This window comes from Zalophus californianus, chromosome 5 (assembly GCF_009762305.2).
Source record: "Zalophus californianus isolate mZalCal1 chromosome 5, mZalCal1.pri.v2, whole genome shotgun sequence".
In the NCBI taxonomy this organism is placed as follows: Eukaryota; Metazoa; Chordata; class Mammalia; order Carnivora; family Otariidae; genus Zalophus; species Zalophus californianus.
In genome coordinates, this window is record NC_045599.1 from 56,740,345 (window position 1) to 56,765,176 (window position 24,832).

The 24,832-nt window shown below is 41.6% G+C and overlaps 1 protein-coding gene and 1 pseudogene across 6 annotated transcripts in view; one reads left to right on the forward strand and one right to left on the reverse strand.

Moving 5' to 3' along the window:
* POC5 (POC5 centriolar protein) overlaps window positions 1–11,639 on the reverse strand; it is a 39,590-nt gene extending 27,951 nt beyond the window's left edge. Inside the window, exons 1-4 of one of the 6 annotated variants that reach the window (XM_027606775.2) lie at window positions 11,502–11,639; window positions 10,543–10,766; window positions 7,839–7,932; window positions 1,807–1,948 (exon numbers count right to left, since the gene is read on the reverse strand). In XM_027606775.2, coding sequence (XP_027462576.2) covers window positions 1,807–1,948; window positions 7,839–7,922 — 226 coding nt within the window. In that variant the 5' untranslated portion in view covers window positions 7,923–7,932; window positions 10,543–10,766; window positions 11,502–11,639. Of the gene's footprint in view, window positions 1–1,806; window positions 1,949–7,838; window positions 7,933–10,542; window positions 10,767–11,238; window positions 11,454–11,501 lie in introns of those variants that run through there. The other 5 variants (XM_027606776.2, XM_027606777.2, XM_027606780.2 and 2 more) reach the window with 5 other exon arrangements.
* A 6,149-nt stretch (window positions 11,640–17,788) lies between these two features.
* LOC113928424 lies at window positions 17,789–18,549 on the forward strand (annotated as a pseudogene).
* The last annotated feature ends 6,283 nt before the right edge of the window (window positions 18,550–24,832 follow it).

Genomic DNA, 24,832 nt, shown 5'->3' on the forward strand with positions numbered 1-24,832 from the left:
GAATAAGAAGAAAGAAAAAATCTGAGACTAGAAAACGTCTTACTGTATCATTAGTAAACTCAACTTTACCCACCAAACACAAATGAAAGGGAATTCAGCCTACTATAGCATTCAATTCGCACTAAGAGACTAAGTGGGTGAATGACATTAGAATTTAGAAGAAGCTATGCTATCTTACAACACCAGATATCTTCAGGGGCCTGCTGCTTTTCACTAGCTGCAATCAAACTAAAGTGACACCGGCTCCCCCAGAACAGGGACTGCCTCACTTCCAACTTAGGAACCCTTGTTCAATACATGGTGAAAAGAAAACGGGGGAAAACTTCCCAAGGATGGCTGTGTTGGAGGCTTATATATACTTTGTCAGTTTCCATATACTGTGCTTATACCAAGGAACAGCAATGGAGGAAATGGGATGATAAATTTATAAATTCTAACCACGTCTACATGTGAATCGGGATGTCTAAATTCACTGCATGTTGTATGCTTAGATCTCAAACCCTTTGTGGAAAACGCAGAGTAGTAATGAATAAATCCTATCTTGCATGCTAGAAAAGAACTGGGGTCTTGAATCCCAAGTGATGACCCTGAAAGGCTGGAGAGTCGGGGCAAGGATAGGACTCCCCTGTTGTGTCACTGGGAACAACAGTACAGTAGTACTGCAGCCAGGGGAAAAGGAAACAAGGTTTTGGTGACCACCAAAAGGGTAGAGGCACAGAGGGCAAACATACAGACTGACTATTTACACATTTTATAAGACAGTATGCAGCACTTTGGGTTTGCTCAGTAGGAACTACAGGCTGAGGTACCTAGTGTAATCAAAACATGGTCAAGGTCACTGATGTAGAATGAATAAATCCCAGGATTCTATCTCTTGAAATCAATTAAAATTTGGGCAGAAAATATTCAGTGTTAGCATGTTTCAGTGTGAGGTTCTGGCCCTATTTGATGATCCAGTGCAGTAGGCTGAAGACTGAAGAGCAATGAAAACTTCATGTCTACAGAAGGAGAGGAACCGAATACCAGGGCTGTAACCGCCCAGAAACCCAGGAGCCTGCTGACTCCGAGTAGGCTGTGTCATGTGCCTTCAAGGAGAGATCACTGGAGTTATGCCTTTTGTTGATAACTGCCTATTGCCGGGGCCATCTTAGGAGGGCTTTCCGTGCCCTTTTAAGGAATATTTCCTTAGAGTGAGCTGTCTGGGATCTTGTACTTTACTGAATAAATAATGGATAGGTGAAAGGAGCTTTATCCTCCTTTTTCCACCTTTCATTCATCTATCAGTATACCTCCTGGTATATATTAGCTTTCAATTCTGTCTCTGACATAGTCCAAAATGGGCTCACCTTTGTGGTGATAACCCAAACAGTCTTCCGTACTCATAGAAATGCTGCCAACAAAGTCCTACTAGCAATGGTTCATAAACTTAAAAGGTTCTGAGGGCTACCTACGGACCATCTTTAAGTGGTTAGCCACTTCTATGGACTTAGTTTAGATAAGCCTGGTATACAACCAATTGGAACAAGTAGAGATTAAGTATACTTCCACTGAGAGACACACAATGGCTACCGTGTTGCTTTATTATTTTTCATAAAAGTAATAGTCAAAGTTCATATAAAAATCCAGCTGTCACATTAAGAGCCAAGAGTAACATAATAAAATGGAAAAATTTTCCCCAGATGATAGTGAGACACAGGACTGACTGAGAAGAATCACTGGAGAAGCATTTTTGCAATCCTAAGTCAACAGCATTCATGAGCTTAGTAACATCTTAAATTAGGAGATATCTTTAAAACTATACATAACCTTGATTATGAAGAATATCATCAATTATAGTAGGAACCCTCACATCTGGTACCAGCTCTCCCTTAGAATGACATGGCTGTGAAGCACCTGACTCGATGTTTGGAGTCACGATAGCATAACGAAGCAGTTCTTCGTACTCTTCCTGTGAGAAGCCGATAACAAAGAATATTATAACACAGTCACAATGGACATTCAGGCAAAGAACAAGAGTTCTATAGCGGGAACTACCTTGTATACCATGTCAGTAGTCAATATCAATGCATTTCAAACTGGTTTCCAAGAAGTGTTTCAGGGGATCCACAATGTTTTCTTCAAATTTTATTTTTAAAGCTATTTAGCTCTTTTACAAACAGTAATAAAAGGAGCATGAACTAAAAGATATACCATATATGCTAAATTCTAACAGGCCCAAAAGTATAAATTCTTAAATTCTTGTGTTGGTTGGAATAAAGCTGCTTCTGCCATCCATGTACATGTCAAAGTCTTGTAAACGTGTCATGGATTAGAATGGTTGTAGCTCTGCACAAGTCTTTTGTTTTGAAGTCACACCTGTACACATTTCTGCTCATGTAACCTGTACAGGTAAACACACACTGTAACACATGTGGCCACATCAATTTCAAACCACTCAAGCTCAAGCACATCTGATGGTGCCAGTCCCTCCTTATGAGAGTGATGAGCTGTGCAGTAGCAAACGACTTCAGACCATGGTACACGCTTATCATAATACAAAGAGTTTTAGCCCTTCTTCCAAATTTGAGTATTCTGGGTGCTTCTTCTGTGATTTTTATATTTATTAAAGTTTGAAGAAGCGACAGATTTTGTTGGTGATTCAACACTGAATCAAACACTTTCTATCAATCCTTTTTTATGCTTTGGATCAGTTTATTTAAAAAGCTACCAATTTTTCATAATGCATAGAGAAATTGAATCACTATGTTGTACACCTGAAACTAACAACACTGTGTGTCAACTATACTCAAAACAAAACAAAAAAGCTTCCATTTTCAACTGCTTATATTAAGAATTAGAATTTTCTTGATATCACATAGCCCAAATAAAATATAGAAGCAAAAAGGTCACTTAGGCTTATCAAACTATGCTGGTCTTCTTTATCCACCAACGTCAAATGTGCGTTTATAAAAGCAGCTTCATTCTTTTTGCTGACTTTGTGAGGAATGTCACAAATTTGCATTTATAACATAAATTTATACAGTTGTATTTCTGCTTTAGCCTTTTCCTATTGGAATTTGAAGTAAAATTGTTTGAGAAGAGGTTTTATGCTGGTAGATGTTTGAAAACTGCTAGTCTTTAGGGTAATTAAATGCAAAGAAGTGACTTGGTTTCAGTTTCAACCTTGATCTGCATATTTAACATAGATAACACAGCTCTTTACACGTCATGGCTAATGGCAGAAGAGAAACAGATACTCCAAAGGGAGAATCATTAGAAAGAAAACTCAATCATCAGAATTTGGGGCGCCTGGGTGGCTCAGCCAGTTAAGCATCCAAGTCTTGGTTTCGGCTCAGGTCATGATCTCGGGGTAATGAGATCAAGCTCTGCGTGGGTTCCCCCTCAGCACAGCGTTTGCTTGAGATTCTTTCTCCCTCTCCCTCTGCCCCTCCCTCCCACCCTTTCTAAAATAAATAAATAACTCTTTAAAAAGAATCACCTTCATATTGCTATGGTCAACTCCTTTGTTAGAGATGTCCCCTTTATAATAATAAACACATGTCTGAATTTTAAACTTCCATTTCCTGACAGAAAATAAAAGCCAGTATTTCACATGATCCTTATCACTGAGGCAGGAGACTCTTTTTTTTTTTTTTTTAAGATTTTATTTATTTATTTGACAGCGAGAGAGGGAACACAAGCAGGGGGAGCAGCAGGCAGAGGGAGAAGCAGGCTTCCCGCGGAGCAGGGAGCCCGACGTGGGACTCAATCCCAGGACCCTGGAATCACGACCTGAGCTAAAGGCAGACACTTAACCGACTGAGCTACCCAGGCATCCCTACAATTCTTTAGATTTAAATAATCTTAAATTTTAAAAATACATTTCCTGAATCACATCAGTTTCCCAGTTATTACAATAAAAGGAAATAGCCAAATTGTTTGATAAATTGAAGCCATACACAAGATAATCTACTGGTTTCCATAAAACTGAATGAGTCAGTCCTAACAAAATATATAAAATTTCAAGTTCAGTAACTCCCTACCACAGAGAAGGCTAACAGTCCAGCAGCATCCATTTTCCCTTTTTTCCTTTAAGTTACTAAAACCTCAGGGTTTGACCTAGGCAGATTGTTACTGGCCATGCAGCAGCATTTCTCAAGCGCCCTTCCAGCAGGTATGGCCAAGAGACCTGGTCTATGGGATCTGGGTGGAAATGATATGTACAACTTCAGGTTATGTCCTTGGAAAGGAAGCTGCTTGCTTACGACTCAGCTCTTCCCACGGGTTAGAGGTGGTGGTGAGCTAGCACCTGATGATGCAAACCTGGTCAACAGCCCTGGGCATGGCGGAGCAACACGAGAAAGAGGCTGGGTCCTCAGATGAACTCAGGACTCTCTATCAGCTCTGACTTATAAGAGGCTATATATCAGCTCAGGCTTTGAAGCAATTCACTTAAGCAACTCTTATTTGATTCCTGTTAAAGTGGCCAAAATAACACCCTATTATACTTCCCAAACAGCCAAAATAAACTTGATTTTGGCTAAGAACATAGAAAAACGTGGCTGTTAGACACTGAATATCTGTGTCCTCCCCAAATTTATATACTGAAACCTGAATCCCCAGAGCAGCTGTATTTGGAGATGGGGCCTCTAAAATAACTAAGGTTACATAAGGTCATAAGGGTGGGGTGCTGATATGTCAGGATTAGTGTCCTAGGAAGAGAGGACAAGAGTTTTCTCTCGGCCCATGCACATGCACCGAGGAAAGGCCATATGGAGGCCTCAGCGAGAAGGCAGTTGTCTGTAGGCCAAGAAGAGAGAGCTCACCAGAAACGGACCCTGCCAGACTTTGCTGTGGTACATCCAGCATTCAGAACTACAAGAAAATAAATTTCTGTTGTTTATGCCACCCAGTCTATGGTGTTTGGTTATGACAGCCCAAGCAAACTAATACAGTGGCTATCCTGTATTTGTATTTTGAGGTCAATTAACTTTTTAGTTGGTGGCAATTATAACTAGATTTAGCCAAATCAGCTTTGCTCAGTCAGAATTAGTTTATTACAACTTCCTGCCTATAAAGGGAGGGGAAGTAAAAGTCAGTGGCTTTAACTTGGAGCTTCCCTAATCCGTCCTCTGTTCTGGATCAGAAAAGGAAAAAAAAAAAAAGCAAAAACCAAACATATATTTCAAAGCTTCCACAACAATCACTATGACTTAAGGGAGAAGTAAGTAGGTATATATTAACAGTATTCTATGTATGTATGTTAGCTTATCTTAGGTAAGATTAAAATATCAGGTATTTAAACAACTATTTTAGTTTCATATATGTAGATATGGGCCAAATACGCTATTTTTTATTTAAGGATCAAAATAAATAATATTGTCTTTCTTACTTGTCAAAGATAACCTGTCTTAAGGTAAACAAGAATCCTAAAGGAACAACCAAAACTTGTAATTTTGCTCCCCAGGAACAACCAAAACTTGTAATTTTGCTCCCCACCAACAACAGTTGGGACTGGTGTCACCCTGAACTATAGCTGAACCCATACACACCACATAAGGTCAGGGCAACCAGCTGACAGTGTGGAGTTGTGCTTAGAGGAAGTTATCAGTCAGTAAGTACCATGGATGCTGCCCATTCCTCAGCATTTATCAACGATAGTTTTATGAATCATTCACATAATTGAGACAGTGAAGAAAACTCCCTTAGAAGGAATACTGATTTATAAGGGGCTTTAGTATTAAATGTTTAGTTTTACGTATTTACTATATATGTAAAAGCATATAGTTATTTTGTTATTTTTAACATTTTTGGTATTTATATTTTGAAATGTTTCCAGTGATGGAAATATAGGCAGGTTTTCAACTGTCATTGAAAACTAATGGGGTTGTGGCTGAGGGTAGCTGAAGGTTACTAATAAAGAGAATCTCAGTTCGGTTGACATTCTAAGCCGGTAACCAGTAACACAAAATTATTTTTGTCATGTTTCTCTCAAATTCTACTCTGGAGATTTGTTCTTTCGATGTAAAGCTTTGTCTCCTGACAAAATGACAACTTGAGAACTTACAAGGTGTTTACATTTTTTAAAGCGTTCTAAACCCAACAACGACAATCTGTGGGGTTTTTTTCCCCACCAGCAACAAGCTATTCTCAGTCACTAGATGAGTGTCCTACAATTCAACTCAATTCTCACACTATCCACTGCAGATAGCATCAGATTCCACAGAGTAAGGGCTCAGTCCCATAAGACTTCACCTCCCCCAACCCAAACCTCAGACACCAGTAGCAAGTCTAAGTCATTAACTAAGCCTTTGACCAACCAGCTACACAGACTGGAGGTTCCAAAGATCCCCCTCCCCAGGTTTAATTTGCTAGAGCAGCCCAGAGAACTCAGGGAAACATTTTACTTACTAGATTACCAGTTTATAATAGAAGGATATAACTCAGAGCAGCCACATGAGAGACACAGGACACGGTATGGGGAAGAGGGGCAGAGCCTCCATGGCTTCTCCTAGCCAGTCACCCAGCATCTCTGTGCATTCACCAAGCTGGAAGCTCTCTGAACCCTCTTCCACTGGGTTTTTACGGAGGCTTCATTACACATGCACAATTGATTACGTCAATGGCCACTGTTGGCCGAACTCGATCTCCAGCCCCTCTCCCCTTCCTGGAGCTCAGGGTGGGGAGGACTAAAAGTTCCAACCCTCTCAACATGTGGTTGGCTCCTCAGCAACCAGCCTCTATCCTTAGGTGGGGTCCAAAAGACAACTCGTTAGCATAACAAACACATTTATCACTCTTATTATTTAGGAAATTTCAAAGGTTTTTGAAACTGCAAAAAACAGGGATGAAAACCAAAATGCATTTATTATAAGTCAATCACAAGTATAGATGAGTTAATCAGTTCTCTCCTGAAGGAAGTCTGGAAAAGTCAGAGATAAAAACTGCAGGAAAGCACTGTTACCTTAAAAGACAGCACTAGTAGAAGTACATCCAAAGGGAAAGCAAGGATGAAACATCTATGTCACAATTCTAGACTACTTTTATCCTAGTAAATAGTCACAGGTATTTTTCCAATAGCTTCCCATTTCTAAATCTGTAATTTCAACTAAAGGAACATATATGTTTCATAAAATATCCTCCTAAAACTTTTCTCATATTACACAGTCAAAAACAACTTACTCATATTTAGGCAAAAACATAATGTCCAGCTTTTCCCCTCGTAAGTGACAGAACTATAAAACTCAAGATATACCATATCAAACTCTCTCATTTAAAATCTATTCTAGAAATCTGAATCCATATTTCTGATAATAAAACATTTAGAAATAAAAAGAAATTTAAAACAGTTCATGTAAAAACCACACCATTTATCTGTCACCGTCCAGGTCCTGTGCAACAGAATGTGCTGAACGTTGTAGCAACAGGGATTAGAACCTCGAGTAGAACACGAGGGAATCTAAGTCCCCAGAACTCTGGGTGGTTTGATATTGTACTAATTTGCATTTAAAGCGAATGCAGCATTCAGAAGAGATAGCTACCATGAAAAAACCTCAAGAAAAAAAAAATTCTTGAGATTTCCAGCTTCTCTCATTGTGCTGTTTGCAGCTTCTGCACGAAGAGTGTTTGAAGAGTTCTGATTATTTTCTGAAAGGTTCAAACAACGTAAGGTATGTCCCAAAGTCTGTGAAATAATTCTCGACATTTGGTATTAGTATAATTTGATATACACTATACACAAATCATAATTATAAATGTAAATTTACATGAATAAGTGAAAAATGTATTCCTAGTTTTCCCTCATATTGTCCTTTGCTTAAAGTAAATAAGCCACAACAAATTTAGACATGTCTTCCTACCTGAAGATCTGAAGACACAGAACTGCGCCGGTCAGAGCCATTCTGTATAACAGGAAGTGAGCCTTTCTCCTCATCTGATGACATTCTGCATAAACTATAACACAATAGAAACTCACTTGATATTTAAACTAAAATAACATGTTTTCTATAGATATAGATACACATCCTATCCTGTAAACAATAATCCTGTGAGATATTAAAATCACTCAACATATTGAGCACCCACAAAATAACTAGGCAAGGAAAAAAATAGTAAAAGACTCAATTCCCAACATCAGTGAGTTTTTAATGTAGTCAAGGAGATAACACAAATATATGAAAGGTTAAAGAGAAATGGGAGTTTGTCAGACACATCCACAATGGGGTCTGTTGAGAATAATCGATTGTGATTAATATTCTTTTTTTTTTTTAAGATTTTATTTATCTGAGAGGGAGAGTGAGCAAGAGAGAGAGAGCACGAGGGCGGGGGGTTGGGGGGAGCAGAGGGAGAGGGAGAAGCAAGAAACAGGCCTCCCACTGAGTAGGGAGCTGGATGCGGGGCTTGATCGGGGGACTCCAGGATCATGACCTGAGCCGAAGGCAGATGCTTAACCAACTGAGCCACCCAGGCGCCCCATGATCAGTGTTCTTGAGCAATGTGTGGCAACCTGTGTGCTGTATGTTTTCCTGTAAGATACTGAACCAAGAGAGAATGAACAATTTGTGCAAATTCTTTGCTTGAGAAACTTACAATTCAGGAATATTATTTTAAGGAAAGCAAGACTATTCAGAACAACAGATTCTTATATGCCATAGAAAAATTGTTGAAAGTCTTAACCAAAAAAATAAAACAAGCACTTTTAGTAACACATAAATATATTTAAAGGACAAGTAGTGGGGCACCTGGGAGGCTCAGTCAGTTGAACGTCTGACTCTTGGTTTTGTCTCAGGTCATGATCTCGGGGTCCTGGGACTGGGCACTCAGTGTGGAGTCTCCTTGGGATTCTCTCTCCCTCTCTCTCTCCCACTCCCCCTGCTTGTTTCTGTTCTCTCAAATAAATAAAAAATCTTTAAAAAAAAATAAAGGACAAGTAGTAACTATTCAAACTATCTGAACACCAGTTACATGGAAGACAATGGTGAGAAATATAAGATGAAGTCCTGTCCTCATGGACTTTATAATCTGTAGAGACAGCCAGACATATATAGAATATAAATGACTAACAAATAAAAAAATGCTAGTAGACCCTAAAACAACAGAGGTACACAGCAGGGAGGAAGGAGTAGCTATTTTTCATGGGGTGGGATCATGAGGGTGAAGAAGCGGGAATGGAGCCAGAGTAGGTTTTCACTGAAGAGATGAACCGGGTACTGAGACCTGACAGACAAAGATGTTAAGGATGTGCCAGACAGATAAAAGATGTTAAGGACGTGCATTAGAGCAGCAGAAGCAAAGACACAGAGGCACAGGCATGTATACCAGGAACAAAAGTAGCCTGTAAGGCTGAAGCAAAGGGTGCAGAGCAAGGCTTGGCTAAGGATGGAACAGGCAAGGTAAGGGGCAGCCAGAACATGGAAAATCAGGATTATGTCAGGTCAAAAACATGTGGTCTCTACTCTAGAGATGTTACTGAAATGTTTTAAACAAGTGATGACATGATAAGCCTTGTTTGTAATGTTGACGGCTTCCAGATTTCTGGCTTGGTAATCAGATGGATAATAGTGCCACCCTCCAAGGCAAGAAATGTAGGAAGGTAAGCAGGTTGGAGGGAAGGACAATGGGCTCAGTAACAGATGAGCTGGGTGTGAGGCACCTGTGAGGCACTGAAGTGAAGCCGCAGATACTGCCCTTCACAATGGCTACAATATGAATGGTGCTTTCTGGAGTTAAGCAATGAGGGAGCTCTGTCCTGGAGGTACAGGCTAGAGATAAAGTTTGAGGAATCATCAGCATAATGGGAAATACTGAAAATGGGAGAGGATAAGATCACATATGAAAAGGAGTGTGAAAAAGAGTTCTTATTCTGAGGTCCATATACCCAAATTATATGCAATATTTTTAGTATAAATGCACATGTGTGTTTTTCTAGTAAGGGGATCCTTAGCTTCTAATATGTGTTCAGAGGGGACTATAACCCTAATAAAGTTAAAGGCCTACTACTGTAGTGAGAAGAGATTAAAAACTAGAAACACTTAACATTTAAAGGGGAAGTGAAGAGCCAGCAGAGGCAGAAAAGGAGGTCAGAATGGTAGAATTATCAGAAAGAAAAGCATCATAAAAACTTGGGGAAGGGAGTGCTTAAAGTCAGATGCCAAAGAAAGATGAAAATTGGGGTCTCCTGAATATGGCAGGAAGGAAGTTGCGGATATTTATCCAACCAATTTCAGCGGAAGGTGAAACAGGTCTCAATCACAGCGGCCTGAAAAATAAATGAGATAAGGAAACTGACGTAGAAAGGGCAGATACAGGGAAAAGTACAATATTAGAATGGAAACATAGGTTGGGACTTGTTCATGGAAACTTAGCTTTATTCAATGAGTATTACTGTGTACACAAGTGATAAGTAAACTAAATCGCAGCATGACTGTCTTTAGTTAAGCCAATTAGGGAGGATAAAATAAGCACACACATGCCCAGCAAGGAAGGGCTGCTTCACGGACATCCAAATCCGTAACCTGGTTCATTTCTATTTTCATTCACTTCTTTTAGGATGTATTTGCATACCGAGTAGATAGTAGGAGCGGAAGTGGGCTGGTGCTGATTACTCAAAAAACAAGCTGAAAAGTTGGGTCTGACTTCAAAGAGTCTCTGAATAGATACTGCAGCCATAAAACAACTACTGTATTTTTGGAAAATATGCCATAAGTCTTCCATCTGCCCTGCTTTGATGCCAGCAAGGTACGACAGTTTCTTTGAAACTCTACAACCGTAGCATTTTCTTACTGTTTCTAGGTTCAGAAAGAAAGGAGAAAAAAAAATGAAGCTTGCTTTAATGGGTGGCAGATGTTAATCAGTTGGCTAAATTTCCAATATTCTCTAACCCAAGGTACCAGAAACCACGAGATAAGAAGTTGTGGGTACTTCTCGATTGCCAAAGAAATCAAATTACGTCTTGGTAAATATCTGGCTGATAAGGAGAGAGGGGTCCGGGAATTCAAATGTAACCCCCAGAGACAGAGGAAGGAAGGGTGAATTAACGTGCAAGCTGGCAGCAGGGTGACGTCTCTGCGCTCTTCACCCATCTTAGCTGCTGGAGAGGGGATGCGCCAGCCCCGCCCCACGTAAGGGACTAGAAGCAGAGGAGGACAGCAGTTGTGAGTAACCAAAGGGCTAGAAGTTCTCTTCGATCACCTTCTTGCCCACCCTTGTTTGACTCAAACTCTTACTTAAAGCGTTAGCCAGGGTTACTTTTCCCCTTACGTTTTAAACGACCGGAACCTATGGCGACAGTCACCGATATACTTCAAGTACCCCTCATTCCTGCCCTCTTCCCGGACGCCTTGGAGGGAAAACTTCTGCACCTTGTCGACCCGCAGAGGAGCACACAGCCCATGTCTCGGGGAAGACGCCCCCTGCTCCGTGGTGTACGAGTCCCGGGAGCGGAAACCCGAGCCGCGGCACTTGCAACCCCACTCCACTGCCTCCGCCGGGGACGCGAGGCCCGCCGCGGCGCCGCTACCCACCGTCGCTGCTCTCCACAAACCCGGACGCCTGCCTCCCCGTCTCGTCGCTGCGTCTCCGGCGAAACAACAGCGGTACCGCGGCTACCTTGGCAGCAACCTGACAGTTTCAAACTGCAGAGAGGAATAAAGGACGGCCCTGTGCATTGGCCCCGAGCTTCAGCAACCTGGCATTTGATTGGTCCCAGACTCGGGGGCGGGGCTCTGGACAACTGCGGGGAGACGCCGGAATTAGGTTTCTTAAGGAGAGCCCCGCCCCCGGCGCCGGCAGATACCGAGGGGGCGGGGTCTTAGGAAGCCCAGCCCAGCGTCTGGGAGCTAAAGTACTGCGCGTGCTCAGTTCCTTGAGGCTGCAGACTGAGGCGGCTCTGGGACCAGATTCGGTTAGAGGATGCCCAGCTGGGCTAAAGTCCGCCCGGGCGGTATGTTGTCATCTTTCGATAATACCCGAAGCCCAGGCGTGTGGTCCTCATGCATAAGAATCATCTGCGTCCCTAATGCCCTGCGACAGAATCACTCGGAGGTGCTTTTCAAAAGTACAAATTCCTGACACCCACCCCTCTGCTTGATTCCTTCCGTCTTAGAGCCAGGGAATCTGAATTTTTAACAAAGACCACCAGTGATTTTGATGGAGCGGTCAGCGGACCACGATTTAAGAAACTGCTGGACTAGGTTTTACTAATGACCTCAAAGGTGTCAGATTGCAAGTCAGGCCCTTCTGGCAAAGTGACTATGAACCTTAGAATTATCAGTCATAATTATATCCTGGCTCTACCACCTATTCACTGTCACCTTGGATAATGCTACCCACATAATAGTGTTGTAGGGAGATTAAATGAGTTAATATATCTAAAATACCTATTACACAACATCAAAAATACTAGCCTTTAGATTTATACTGGCAACAGATATGGTGAAAGGTACATTAGGATCTAGGATGCAAAGGGAGCACCCCAATCTGGAGACCAAGTAATGAGGTCTGGGTGAGTTTTCAGGCTCCCTTTGTTACCTGGAGGATGAGGTATCGGGGTTTTTTTATTTGTTTGTTTGCTTCCATAGATAGAAATGGCATAACCTGGATCTCATCTACCTACTTGTTGGCAGAGCCAGACTTCTCTTGTACAATGAAGAAGAGCCAGCAGTTTCTTTGGAACAAGCTATGCTTGTGTTCCTCCCCCAAATCCCCTCTTGCCCATGGTTATTATAAACAGAACAAATTCCTACTAATGCATATGAATTCATACCTAGTTGAGATCGGTTTTTTGAATTGAATTGCCACCTGGTGACTTCATACACTGTGATTGTTACTGATGCACTTATCCTTTTGCTCTCCTGCCACTTGGCACCATGTTGCTCTTCTTTCTCTTCTCTCTTTTGGGGGTAGGTTTTCCTCGAAAACCATTGGGTAAGACATCTCCATTCTTCTGTGAAGCTACAGAGAGAAAGAGACCAAACCTAATCTGGATGTTATGAATTTAACACTGATTCTTTTCCCAAGCTTCCTAGAGAAGGGGAGAGGGGGAGAGATGGAGGGAGAGAATCAAGCACCCGTAAATTCATAGTAATTAAATTGCTAGCTTGAACCCTTCACAATTACTCATTCAACAAATATTTATCTAACATTCATCGTATGCAAAACGTTTTGTTGGTGCTAGGAATAGAGTGGTGAACGAAATAGACACAGTCTGCCCTCACAGAACTTAGAGTCTAATGGGAAAAGAGAGAGCCCATCTTTAACAACTATGCATGATTATAATGCTTTATTTTTTCCATTTTCATTTAACCTGGACTTCCTCTTTTTTTTTTCTCTTTGGTAGAGTAGACATTTCAATAAATCTGTTTTCTTTCTGTGTTTGTGTGAAAAAAAAAAGCAAAAGACCCCCACACATGTGAATAAAAAATTATGAATTATGTTTGAAGAGAGGGGAAATCAGGAAATGCCTGTCTAAGAAAGTACATTTAAGCTGAGGTGTGAAAATGAACAGGTGAAGAACTTGTTTTATCTAATAAACACACGTGTGTTACTATGTTCTGGGCACTGTACTCATTAACTCATTTAATTCTCAGATTATCTCTATGATATAGATGCTATACCCATCCACATTTTACAGATGGGGAAACTGAAGCTCAGAGAGTTTATGTGGCTTGCCTAGGATCACACAGCCAATCAGAACAGACCTGGTGTTCAAATCAAGGTAGTCTGGACTCCAAAGTCCATGTTTTTATCACTCAGTATGTTCTGTTGATAGCATGACAGTTATGGATTGGATGGTATCCTCCAAAAAAGATAGTCAAGTCATAACCCCTAGTACTTGTGAATATGATCTTACTTGGAAATAGGGTCTCTGCAAATGTAATCAAGTTAAAATGAGGTCATTCTGGATTGGGGTAGGCCCTATCCAGTAACTAGTGTCCTTATAAGAGAAACAGTTACAGGGAAGAAGATGGAGGTGTTACTGAGAGTCAGATAGAAAAGAAAAGTTCAATTTTAAATATGCTGTCTGAAATGCCTGGAGATACTCAGTTGCACTGTCCCATTAGGCCATTTGACATACATGTTTAGAGCTCAGAAGAGATCAGGACTCAGATAAATAAAATGGGGAGGCTTTGCATATAAATCTGTGGAGGACTCCAGAATGGCTCCAATTCTTCATCTCTCCCTATCAGTGTCCTTTGCCCTGCCCTCTCATTAATGGCCAATGGGATGTTAACAAACATGATGGAAGCCAAGGCTTTGAAGGCACGTGGCTTGGCTTACTTGTGCCCTCTTTTATGATCATGGGAACAATCCTAGACTAGCCAGTTGGAAGATGAAAGACATGTGTGTTAGACTTGAGGGGCCTGGTCATCCCAGTGGAGGCCATTCGATATCGGTCTATAGCCAGGGGACACCCAGAGAGTATGTAAGTGCAGTCAAAGATGGCAGGACCACCAGGCCAATCTGCAGTCGTGAGCTCAGTGAATGTTGATTGTTTAATGTCACTGTGTTTTGGGTGGTGTGTTATATAAATTTACTGTGTAAGAGATAACTGATAAGATGCAATTTAAAACTAAGGAACTAGATGAGACAGCTTTGGGAGGGGGCAGGGAGTGGGGAGAGCAAGGTGAGTAGAGAAGAGGGTTGAGAACAAACCCTGGAGTCAGCTGATGTTTAGGGGTGGGTATCAGTGGAGGAGCAGCAAAGGAGACTGAGAAGGAGGGGCCAGAGAAGTGGGAGGAGAACCTCGAGAAGCTTCAGTAAAATGCCGGTGAAGTGACTCATGAGTTTGACGATATGGAGGCCTTTCCACGGGCCCTGAATTCTGAACCTCTGCTCTAATAATCTTCATCTTTTAATCGCCACCGTTTTAAATTCAGCCATTTGTTGAGTTCGGCTTGGATTCTTTCTATACCTCTATATCTTCATTTCTTCTTTCTACAATTCACCCTTCACAATGCTGACAAATTGTCTTCTTAAAATAACATTGCATTGCATAACTTCTTCCTCAAAAACCCTCCATGGTGTTATATGGCATGTGAAGCCCTCCTAAACTCAGAAGATCTAGGCTGGAGTCTTTCAGTTGTCCATGTAGTAGGTGTAAAACTTTAGGGAAGCTTTGTATCTTTTATGAGCCTAAGCCTCATTTTTTTAAAGTTGAGGAAATAATAGAACCTACCAAAACTAAATCTAAATCTGAACCTGAATCAACCTATCTACCTATGAAAATTATTCCCTCTTGAAGCTGGGGAGAGGTCCACCTATTTATTTATTTATTTTTTTAATTAATTTATTTGACAGAGAGAGAGAGACAGCGAGAGAGGGAACACAAGCAGGGGGAGTGGGAGAGGGAGAAGCAGGCTTCCCGCTGAGCAAGGGGCCCGATGTGGGGCTCGATCCCAGGACCCTGGGACCATGACCCGAGCTGAAGGCAGACGCTTAATGACTGAACCACATCAGGCGCCCCGATGTCCACCTACTTAGATTACGTGTCCCAGTCTACTTTGCAGTTGAGTGAGGCAATAGAATACGTGTGGAAGTGAAATGTACCACTCCCTGAACTGGTTTTTAAGACGTTAGGTATGGGGGCGCCTGGGTGGCTCAGTCGTTAAGTGTCTGCCTTCGGCTCAGGTCATGATCTCAGGTCCTGGGATCAAGCCCTGCATCGGGCTCCCTGCTCAGCGGGAAGCCTGCTTCTCCCTCTCCCACTCCCCCTGCTTATGTTCCCTCTCTCGCTGTGTCTTTCTGTGTCAAATAAATAAATTAAAAAAAAAAAAGACTTTAGGTATGTTTTTTTCTGAGCCTTCTCCTTCCCCACTGCGTTGAATGATCATGTGGAATAGAACTCCTTTGCCAGTTCTGTAATATTAAAAAAAAAAAAAATGTTCCTTTCCCTTTAAGTCACTGTATTTTGGGGTCAGTCTGTTACAGCCGTTACTCTAATATCGCTTCTAGGTGTGTATAGATGGATATATGACATTGTTGTTGGGAGGCAACGTATGTGAAAGTATTTGGAAATTTTTTTTAAAGTGAGACAAAATCACATAGGGTTTGGATATATAAGATTTGGTGTTTAACCTTTTCCAAGAAGTCAGCATGAACCTAACGTGGCTCTTGGTACCTGTTGGGAATACTTACTATTCGTGGTGGCAGGATTTGAAACCCATGTCATTTTTGCTAAATCTGGGTTAGGGGACTGATTCAAAACCTGTTTCTTTTTCAGGTCATCCCTGACTCATCTAAAAGGGTTTCTGTCTCCTTACCCTATGACTTGTTTCACTGGGACTTTAAGGGAACATTCCTCAACCTGGGAATCTTTAATGCTGATGACTTGTCCGAGGGTAGCAACTGTAATTTAGCCCATCACTGTGATTTTATGGAGGGATAAATTAGATCTAGAGAGAAATAGATTTGCTTTTCTTGAGTTGCAAATCTGGAGACAGAAAAAGAAAGGCAAGTCCGGAGGAAGGGAAAGGAATAGGGGTGGAGATGGGGAGATTTCAGAGTCAGAGCCCTTGCCAGGGCCTCTATTTGGATAGAGGCCGCCATAATCTTCCCTATTTTTCCACCAGACTCCCAGACTCAGATTTTCTTCCCTTCTTTCTTATCCCAGCTACTCCTCAGTTCAAATGTACCTGCCTTTGCCACAGCCCCTAAGGCTGGATTTTGTTTCTCCCGGTCACAGGTGGCTGCCGTAATAATTTAATCTATACACAGAGAGAGGAACCAGTCTCCAGAGCGCTCCTCTCCCTGTGAGCTGTGAACACTGGCCTTCTGGAAACAATGTTTTGTTTTTTTCAATCAGAAAAATGACTGGAAGGTGGAATTTGAGTTCCAGCAGGAAGGTGTGCAAAGAACAGGGTGGATTATTTGGGGGCAAGAGGCTCACAGTGCATATCCCCTAGTAGAACTTCTGTAGCTGGACCACACAGTCTTCATAGAATCCTCCACACACTGAGAGCCAAAACCATGGATTCATAGAACACATTTAAGTGAGGCAGAGCGGTGGGAGAAAGACTGTCCCTTAGCCAAGACACAGACAGTGTGGTAGCGGGCACCATGGGCACTGAGGTCTACAGATGTGGCGCCATGGCCGTACTGTGCAGGGGGCAAGTATTTGCCGTGGAGTAAATTTGCTTGTTCGGGATATTTTGATACCCTGGATTCCACAGTTACATTTTCTTACCCAGCACTCCCTGGCCCTTTTATCGCAGAAGCGAGTTCATTTCTTAGCTTCCCCATCAGCCTTCTGTTCTTCCTAATTATAGGGACTCATCCTGGGCCCTCTCCATTAGCATCCTCTAGCCATGTAAAATCTTCCCTACCCTTAGCATTTCTTTCTCCGGGATAAAACCATCTAGGCCTAGCTGCGAGAGGCAGGATTAAATAGTTTTTCAGAGAACAGGTTTAATTAGTCCCACTGATGTTTTGAGTACTACACAGATGCTGTATTCTTGGGTCTTTAGGGCTTCAGAGATGGGTTTGCAGATCGGGGGTAAATCAGCCCAGGGATAAGAATCTGTGCAATTGGAGTTTAGGAAAGCAGATGCAAAACCTACCAGAAGCCACCGCACTTACCAGCAGATTTCATATGATTGTTTGGTAAAAGCTCTGCAGGTCTGCACAGGTCACCTCTCTCCGGACTCTGGGACTGAACCTCGGAGCCAGCCTTCAGCCCCCTGCAGTCCAGAGGTTACAGCTGCAGAAGCCCAGGAGCAGGGGACAGGGGCCCAGGAAGGAGCAGCTGCATGCAGGCTCCTGCTCTTGCAGAACTCACAAGATTTCTCATAAAGAAGTTTGTAGTCAGAACTTGATGCTGCATTTTTATTCAGGAAAGAAGAGGAAGAGAAGAGTGCCATTTCCTAGGAATCCAGCACTGGAGAAATGAGGAAAATTCTTCCAAGGATGGTCTCCCATTCAGAGTTGAGGAAACTTTTCTGTTCAGCTGATGCAGTATGTGTTGCTGTGAATAGCACAATCATCAGAGAAGATGGAATTGGTGAGCTAGCCAAATTCTGGGGAGTTGAGGATGCTCTGTCAGAAATGACACGGGGAGCCATGGGTGGGGCAATGCCTTTCACGGCTGCCCTCACAGAGTGCTTAGCTCTGATCTAGCCCTCCTGGGAGTAGGGTGTTCATAGTAGAGCACCCCCCACACCTGACCTGGGCATAAGGGAGCTAGTAAGTCCCCTGCAAGAGCAAAATGTTCAGGTTTTCCTCTTATCTGGTGGCTTTAGGAGCATTGTAGGGCATGTTGCTTCAAAGTTCAGTATCCCATCAAACAACATATTTGCCAGTAGGCTGAACTTCTGCTTTGATGGTGACTATGCAGGTTTTGAGGAGTTGCAGCCAACAGCCAAATCTGGTGGGAAAGGAAAAGTTTTTAAACTTGTGAAGGAAAAATTTCATTTTGAGGGAATAGTCATGATTGGAGATGGAGCTGTAGACATGGAAGCCTGTCCTCCTGCTGATGTTTCCATTGGATTTGGAGGAAATGTGATCAGACAACAAATAAAATATAACGCAGAAGGGTACACTAATTTTGTAGAGCTTTTGGGAGAACTTGAAAAATAGTATTGATTTCACATAGTTCATAACAACTTCAGGTTAATTTTTAAAAGTTATACAGTTTGAGGGATGCCTGGCTGGCTCAGTTGGTAGAGCATGTGACTCTTGAACTCAGGGTCATGAGTTCAAGCCCCATGTTGGGTGTGGCACCGACTTAAAATAAAAATGAAAAAAAAAGTTGTACAGTTTGATATTGTTTGCTTACAGTTGCCTATTACAACTTAATATATAGATTTGGTACTGTTTATCTGTACTTCCAAGTAAACTATGGAAAATGGCTTTTTTAAATTGCAGTCCCGATATTATTATGACCATTAATTATCTGGAGAGTTTTATAATCTGCATTCTTTGAGTATTCTCCTAGCTATATTTTATTTGAAGCCTTTAAAGGTAGATAGTAAATTAAACACCTTCACTCTTGGAAATATAGGTTAAGCAGCTTTTAGTGAACATTGGTTTTCCCTTTGGTAGGTAAATAAAAGCTTATCCATGTATCAGAAAAAAAAAAAAGAACCTATGCAAGTCTAAATTATGCCCCCCCACCCTTCCTTCTTTCCTTTCTTTTTTTCTTCCCTCTTTTTTCAATGGAGGGAAGGAAAGAGAAGGTAGATCCAGCATTTGAGAGCAGATTTGGAGTGTTGTGGTAGAACCTGTTTCATCTCCTTGATAGTACCATTTGTATAGATTTTTTTTTTCTGTTTCAGTTTGTGAGGGGTCATGCCAATCATTCCGCCTCCCATCTATGAACATGTTCCAAAGTTCAATTGTAAATGTATTGTTTGTAAGTTGAAATGCATCTTTCTACAGAAAATGAAAATATTGTAACTCCAAGATAAGCTCAGTTATGATTCTATGATGGGGCTGAAATGTCATTCACAAGCAATAAAATAAAGTAGAAAATAATACTGTTGCCATACTAGTGAGTTTGATGAGGAGGAGAAGTAACAGTGAATGAACAAAATTTCATTGTGTGTTTATCTTGAATGCCGATGAAAAGGACACGGTTATGGGAGTGGGGTTATGCGGTGCACCCAGAGGGAGCGAGTGAAAGCGAATGGAACACGGGGAATCGATGGGGTATGGCAGGAGATGAGTAGACATGAAACCCATCTATGTTTCCTGCTCTAAGATATCACCCAGGGCTGCCATGATCCCAGCCCCTTGTGAGCGTCTGTGCCTGCTGATCTCACACAAGTTTACGGCGTAAATTGAAATGCTGGTCTCACTTTTGGTGAGAATGGTCTCACCATTTCCAAATATATTGGAAGATCGGTGAAAGAAGATTGGGATTCCCAGATCATGGCCTCCATCGTGTTGCTTACTACTCAGGGTCTGTCTTCAGTCTGATATTAATCCCCATTATATATCCCCCTCCAATCCCTTGGGTCTTCTGAGTCCCTAGCCTGCATCAAAATCACCTGAATCGTTTACTAAAAACAGGTTGCTGAGCTCTACCCTCAGGATTTCTGATTAGGTACTCTTGGGGTGGAACCCAAGAATTTGCATTTCAAACAAGTCCCCAGGTGATACTGATGCTCTGTTCCTGGGGCCACACTTTGGCTTAGGTCAGTCCAGGTCCTCCTCTGAATTGTGAGTAGCATTCTGTGTGGCTCCAAGCTTCAGCCTTCTCCACCAGGGTCGCAATCAGACATCTCTAAGGCTCTGCCCAGGACCTGCCGGCCTCCTATCTAGTGCTCTGAACATTGAAGTCCATTTCTTTCCTCAGTCCCAAAGATACGTTCGTTTCCAGACTGAAGACTACGGAGACCTGTTCTGACAGCTGTCCACCTTGGACACCTCTGGGGTCCTGGGGCTTGGAAGTCTCCTCTCTTCACCCTAGTTCCCTCTATTCTTTTCAGTTGACTGCGACATATTCACCCCCCTACAAATCCACTCGCTGAAGCTCAGCTTTTTACCTCCTCCTCCAAGTAGCCCCAGGTCCTAATTCACCCTCTTTGTGGTGGGGGTCTGATCCTGAAAGCCAGTTTGTGTCACATCCAATAGCTTTTAGCAGGTATCTGTCCCCTGCCTCAAAGCTATGAAGTGGCTTCCGGGGAGCCAGGCCTACAGCCTTGACTCCCCGATCTGTAAGTTTGGATTCTTCCCATGTACTATCTCATCACTCAGATGGTGACTGTTCTCCTAGGGAAACATATATTTTGCTATTAGTTGTTACACAAAATTCTGCGTAAATAAACCATGGGACCCCAACTACATTTCCAATAAAATTTAATTTGATGCTATACAGGAAATTGTGATGATTTTTCAGATTTTTTTTTTTTCAGTTTCAAGCCCAGAGCAGCCTTGGAGTAGAGCCAAAGTCTCTATTTCTTTTGTTTGGTCCCTACCAACATTTTTTTTTTTTAAAGATTTTATTTATTTATTTTGACACACACAGAGAGAGACAGCAAGAGAGGGAACACAAGCGGGCAGGCAGGGAAGGGAGAAGCAGGCTTCCCGTGGAGCAGGGAGCCCGATGTGGGGACCCTGGGATCATGACCTGAGCCGAAGGCAGACGCTTAACGGACTGAGCCGCCCAGGCGCCCCCCCCCTACCAACCTATCTTAAGACAGCCTTCTTCTTGACTGGTTTCTGTGAGTCACAGGGGCTGGCTCACACACAATCACATAGTGTCTTCTCAGGTACCCAGGAATTCCCCCCTTTCCCCAAGTGACCTGCTCCCGGGACCTCGAATAGCCCCAGAGACACTGCTGATGCCCGCCAAAAGTACCTTCACCTTCCGCGCCCACGAAAGATGGCTCTGCTCTCTCCTGCATCTGCCGGAGGCACTGTTGCTGGTCAGCCTGCTCTGGCCAAGGTGCTAACGTCTCTGCTGAATGTAGTGGCACCTGTTGTTGGCAAAATTGCTAGTGTTCTGCCCTGTTGACACAGACCCTGACAGTGGCCCTGACTTGATAAAGACTTCACGGCACCAATCGGTTCTCTACGAATGTGGGAAGGATCCTTTTATCTTTTGTCTTACGTGTTTTTCCTGGGTTCCAAAGTAGTACCTCTGGTGGTGTCAGTGCCTAGAAAGACTTTAGCGAAGGAGCTTTTGGCAGAGATGGCCAGCTGTCTACCAGAATTCCATTATGTACAATTAGTACTAAGAAGTCGCTGCCTGAGCATTAAAAAAAATTTCTGAGCCCCTGACCCCTCCTGTGCGTTTAGTAGAATTACGGAACTAGTCCACCGCAATTTCACAATCGCAGTTTCGCGGAGCCGATGTGTATCATTTCCAGGCCAAGGAGTTTAAGAAGAAGGTGTACCTTCTTTTTCCTTTCTTTCCCCTTCAGCTGGCCCTAAGACCTCAGGGAATGTCAGAGTATAGGATGGAAGGAACCAGGACACCTCAGACTGTTCTATAAGTAAAAACTACATTTTCTGTGCACTTAAAAGTGATTAAAGTGATAAATTGTTAAGAATCGTTTACCACAATTTAAAAAAAACATTTCTACTATTCTAAGCTACTAAAAATTTGAGGCTTATGTGTACAGTAGCTAATGTTACCCTAATTAATTCTCGTCTCCCTAAATTTGTTCTCATTTAGGGCTCCATTTCCCAGAGCCTTGCGTCAGGTTACACAGAGTGTAGTAGAAACAACACTCAAAATTCCTTTCTTCTTTTCACATTGGCCCTTTGTCCTTGGCAAGTCTTTCTGTGCCTGGGCTTCCTTAATGCTCCTTTAAAGACCTTTTTAGATACAGACTCTTGTATTATAGCGTAGTGGTTAAGCTCACAGGCCCCAAAGAGAGGTTTCCTGGGTTTGAATCTCACCTTTGCCCCTTACTAGCTGTGTGACCTTGGGCAAGTTACTTAACCTCTGTGTGTGTCACTTGTCTTAAGCGCAAAATCATCAGGCAATATTATTACTTACCTTTAGAGGTTCTTGTGAGGATTCCATGAGTCAAAAGATGTACAGTACACATACCTGGCTGAAGTACACATCACTGTTTCACTGTTGATAATATTCACAGCTCCTCTGGTCACACATGTGTGAATCTTGGATAAACAATTTAAATTTGAGCTGAGCTTCTTCCTACAAAATAGTAAAATGCCATATTAATAACAGATGTGATTTCCACTCTGGGGGAAGGGCATATCCTTGCACTTTGTGGTGCTCAACTCCAGAAGTACCTGAGTTATGTATCAAGGATTGTGCGAGGCCATGTCACGTATTTTGTTCTTAGTTGTTACAAAATTCTGCATAATTGAATCATGAGATGAGAAATACTTTCACAACAGTTGGGTGATATATGGGGAATTGTGATATAATATTAACCATTATTATAAGTACAATACTGTATTATATATTTACCTGCCAAGTATAAGAATTCTTTTTTAGAATGTTATTTACCCTTTAAAATTTTTGTTAATAAGAAAAAAGCAAGTATATAAAAGCAAGTCAATTAAAAGTTATTTATCTTCTAGAAACACCAGAAGAGAATGACTCTGAAAAGTGAGATTTTGCAATCTTCCTCGAGGGTCATCTTTATCCACTGAGATATATTAGGTACATAATCCTGATAGTATATAAAGCAAGTTCTATCATAAACCCTTTAAAAAATATGTAGATTCTGTTAACATGAAAAAAATAAAAAGTTTTTTTTAAGCTATGGGTTGATAGAATTTTATATTTAAAGAGAACTTTGTGTTGGTTATCATTCAGCTTACATGGATCATTATTTTCCCAAGATGAGTGGGCAGGTATTTGAAACTATTTTAATGAAAATTTAAAAGTCATTGGTTTATTTTCTATGAATTGTATACTCATCAAATGTATGTAAACACATAGAATTCTAAGAAAAACATATGCCAAAACATGCTCTTCTTTTTTTTCCAAACATGCTCTTCTGTAAAATCAAATTTAAATAAGATTGCAAAATACCATGACAACCCTATCTAAACTATAATTCAAATAATTGAAATTACAATTGAAGATGTTGACAAAAACATACACAGTATAAAGGCATTAAGTTCACCATGAGAATAAATGAGGGGATGTAGTCAATTTGCTGAATTTCTAAGAATCAAGTCACATAGATTACCCACGTTTCTTTAAAAAGAGGTTTAAAAGTTAACAGATATTAATTCACTTCTGGCCAGTGAATATATGATATATATTAATGTAATATGAATATATAATCTAAATTATTTTAAATTACAAATAATCCTGTCTGAATAAAATTATGGAAAATCTATATGGGAGGGTTTTTATCTTTTTTTTTTGAGGCAAAAAGGGGTTTGAAGAAAACTTAATGGAAATATTGCTATCCAACACTGTCATTTAGAAATTACTTTTTAAGGAAAGAAGATTCAATTGTATTGCTAATTAAATATTTTTCCCTTCTAATAATAAAATTCTAATCCTAGGTAACTGTGAAAACTGTAAATTTTCTCTTGTACACTTTGCTGATAGAAAAGAATAAGATAAAAATAAAATAAGACTCTTATGTTTTTTCAGATTTTATTTATTTATTTGAGGGAGAGAGAGAGCATGCGCGTGAGGCGGGGAGGGGCAGAAACAGAGACTCTCGAGCTGGCTCTGCCTCAAGGGTGGGCATCTGGCATCATGGGGCTCCATCTCACAACCCTGAGATCATGACCTAAGCTGAAACCAAGAGTTGTGGCTCAACCGACTGAGCCACCCAGGTGCCCCAAGACTCTTTTTTTAAATTAGAGGTTTTAATTTATTATTTTATTACTTTTGACATGGATTTCTCCCCCCTTCTTCCTCAGTTCCCAATTGCCACCCATAAAATCCCAAATCTTATTCGAGGCCTATCTCAAATACTACTCCCCCTAAGAAGACCATTTTTGTTTTAATATTATTTCTTTTTTTTTTTTTTTTAAGATTTTTATTTATTTATTTGACAGAGAGAGAGATAGCGAGAGCAGGAACACAAGCAGGGGGAGTGGGAGAGGGAGAAGCAGGCTTCCCGCCGAGCAGAGAGCCCGATGTGGGACTCGATCCCAGGACCCTGGGATCATGACCTGAGCCGAAGGCAGACGCTTAACGACTGAGCCACCCAGGTGCCCCGTTTTAATATTATTTCTTATGATCTCTTCCCACCTCATGCACTCCGTCTGCTTAACTCACATTGTATTGTGCTGTGTATATGCTGCACATTGGTAGGTCCTCTGGGGGCAGGGATTGTGACTTCTTTTTGTGTCACCTGTGGGACCAAGCACAGACGTTATGTGCAGTGGGCCCTAAATAAACATTTGCTGAATTAAAAGTGTTAAGTACATAACAGTTTTCCCAGTCCTCTCTACAATAATTTGTGTT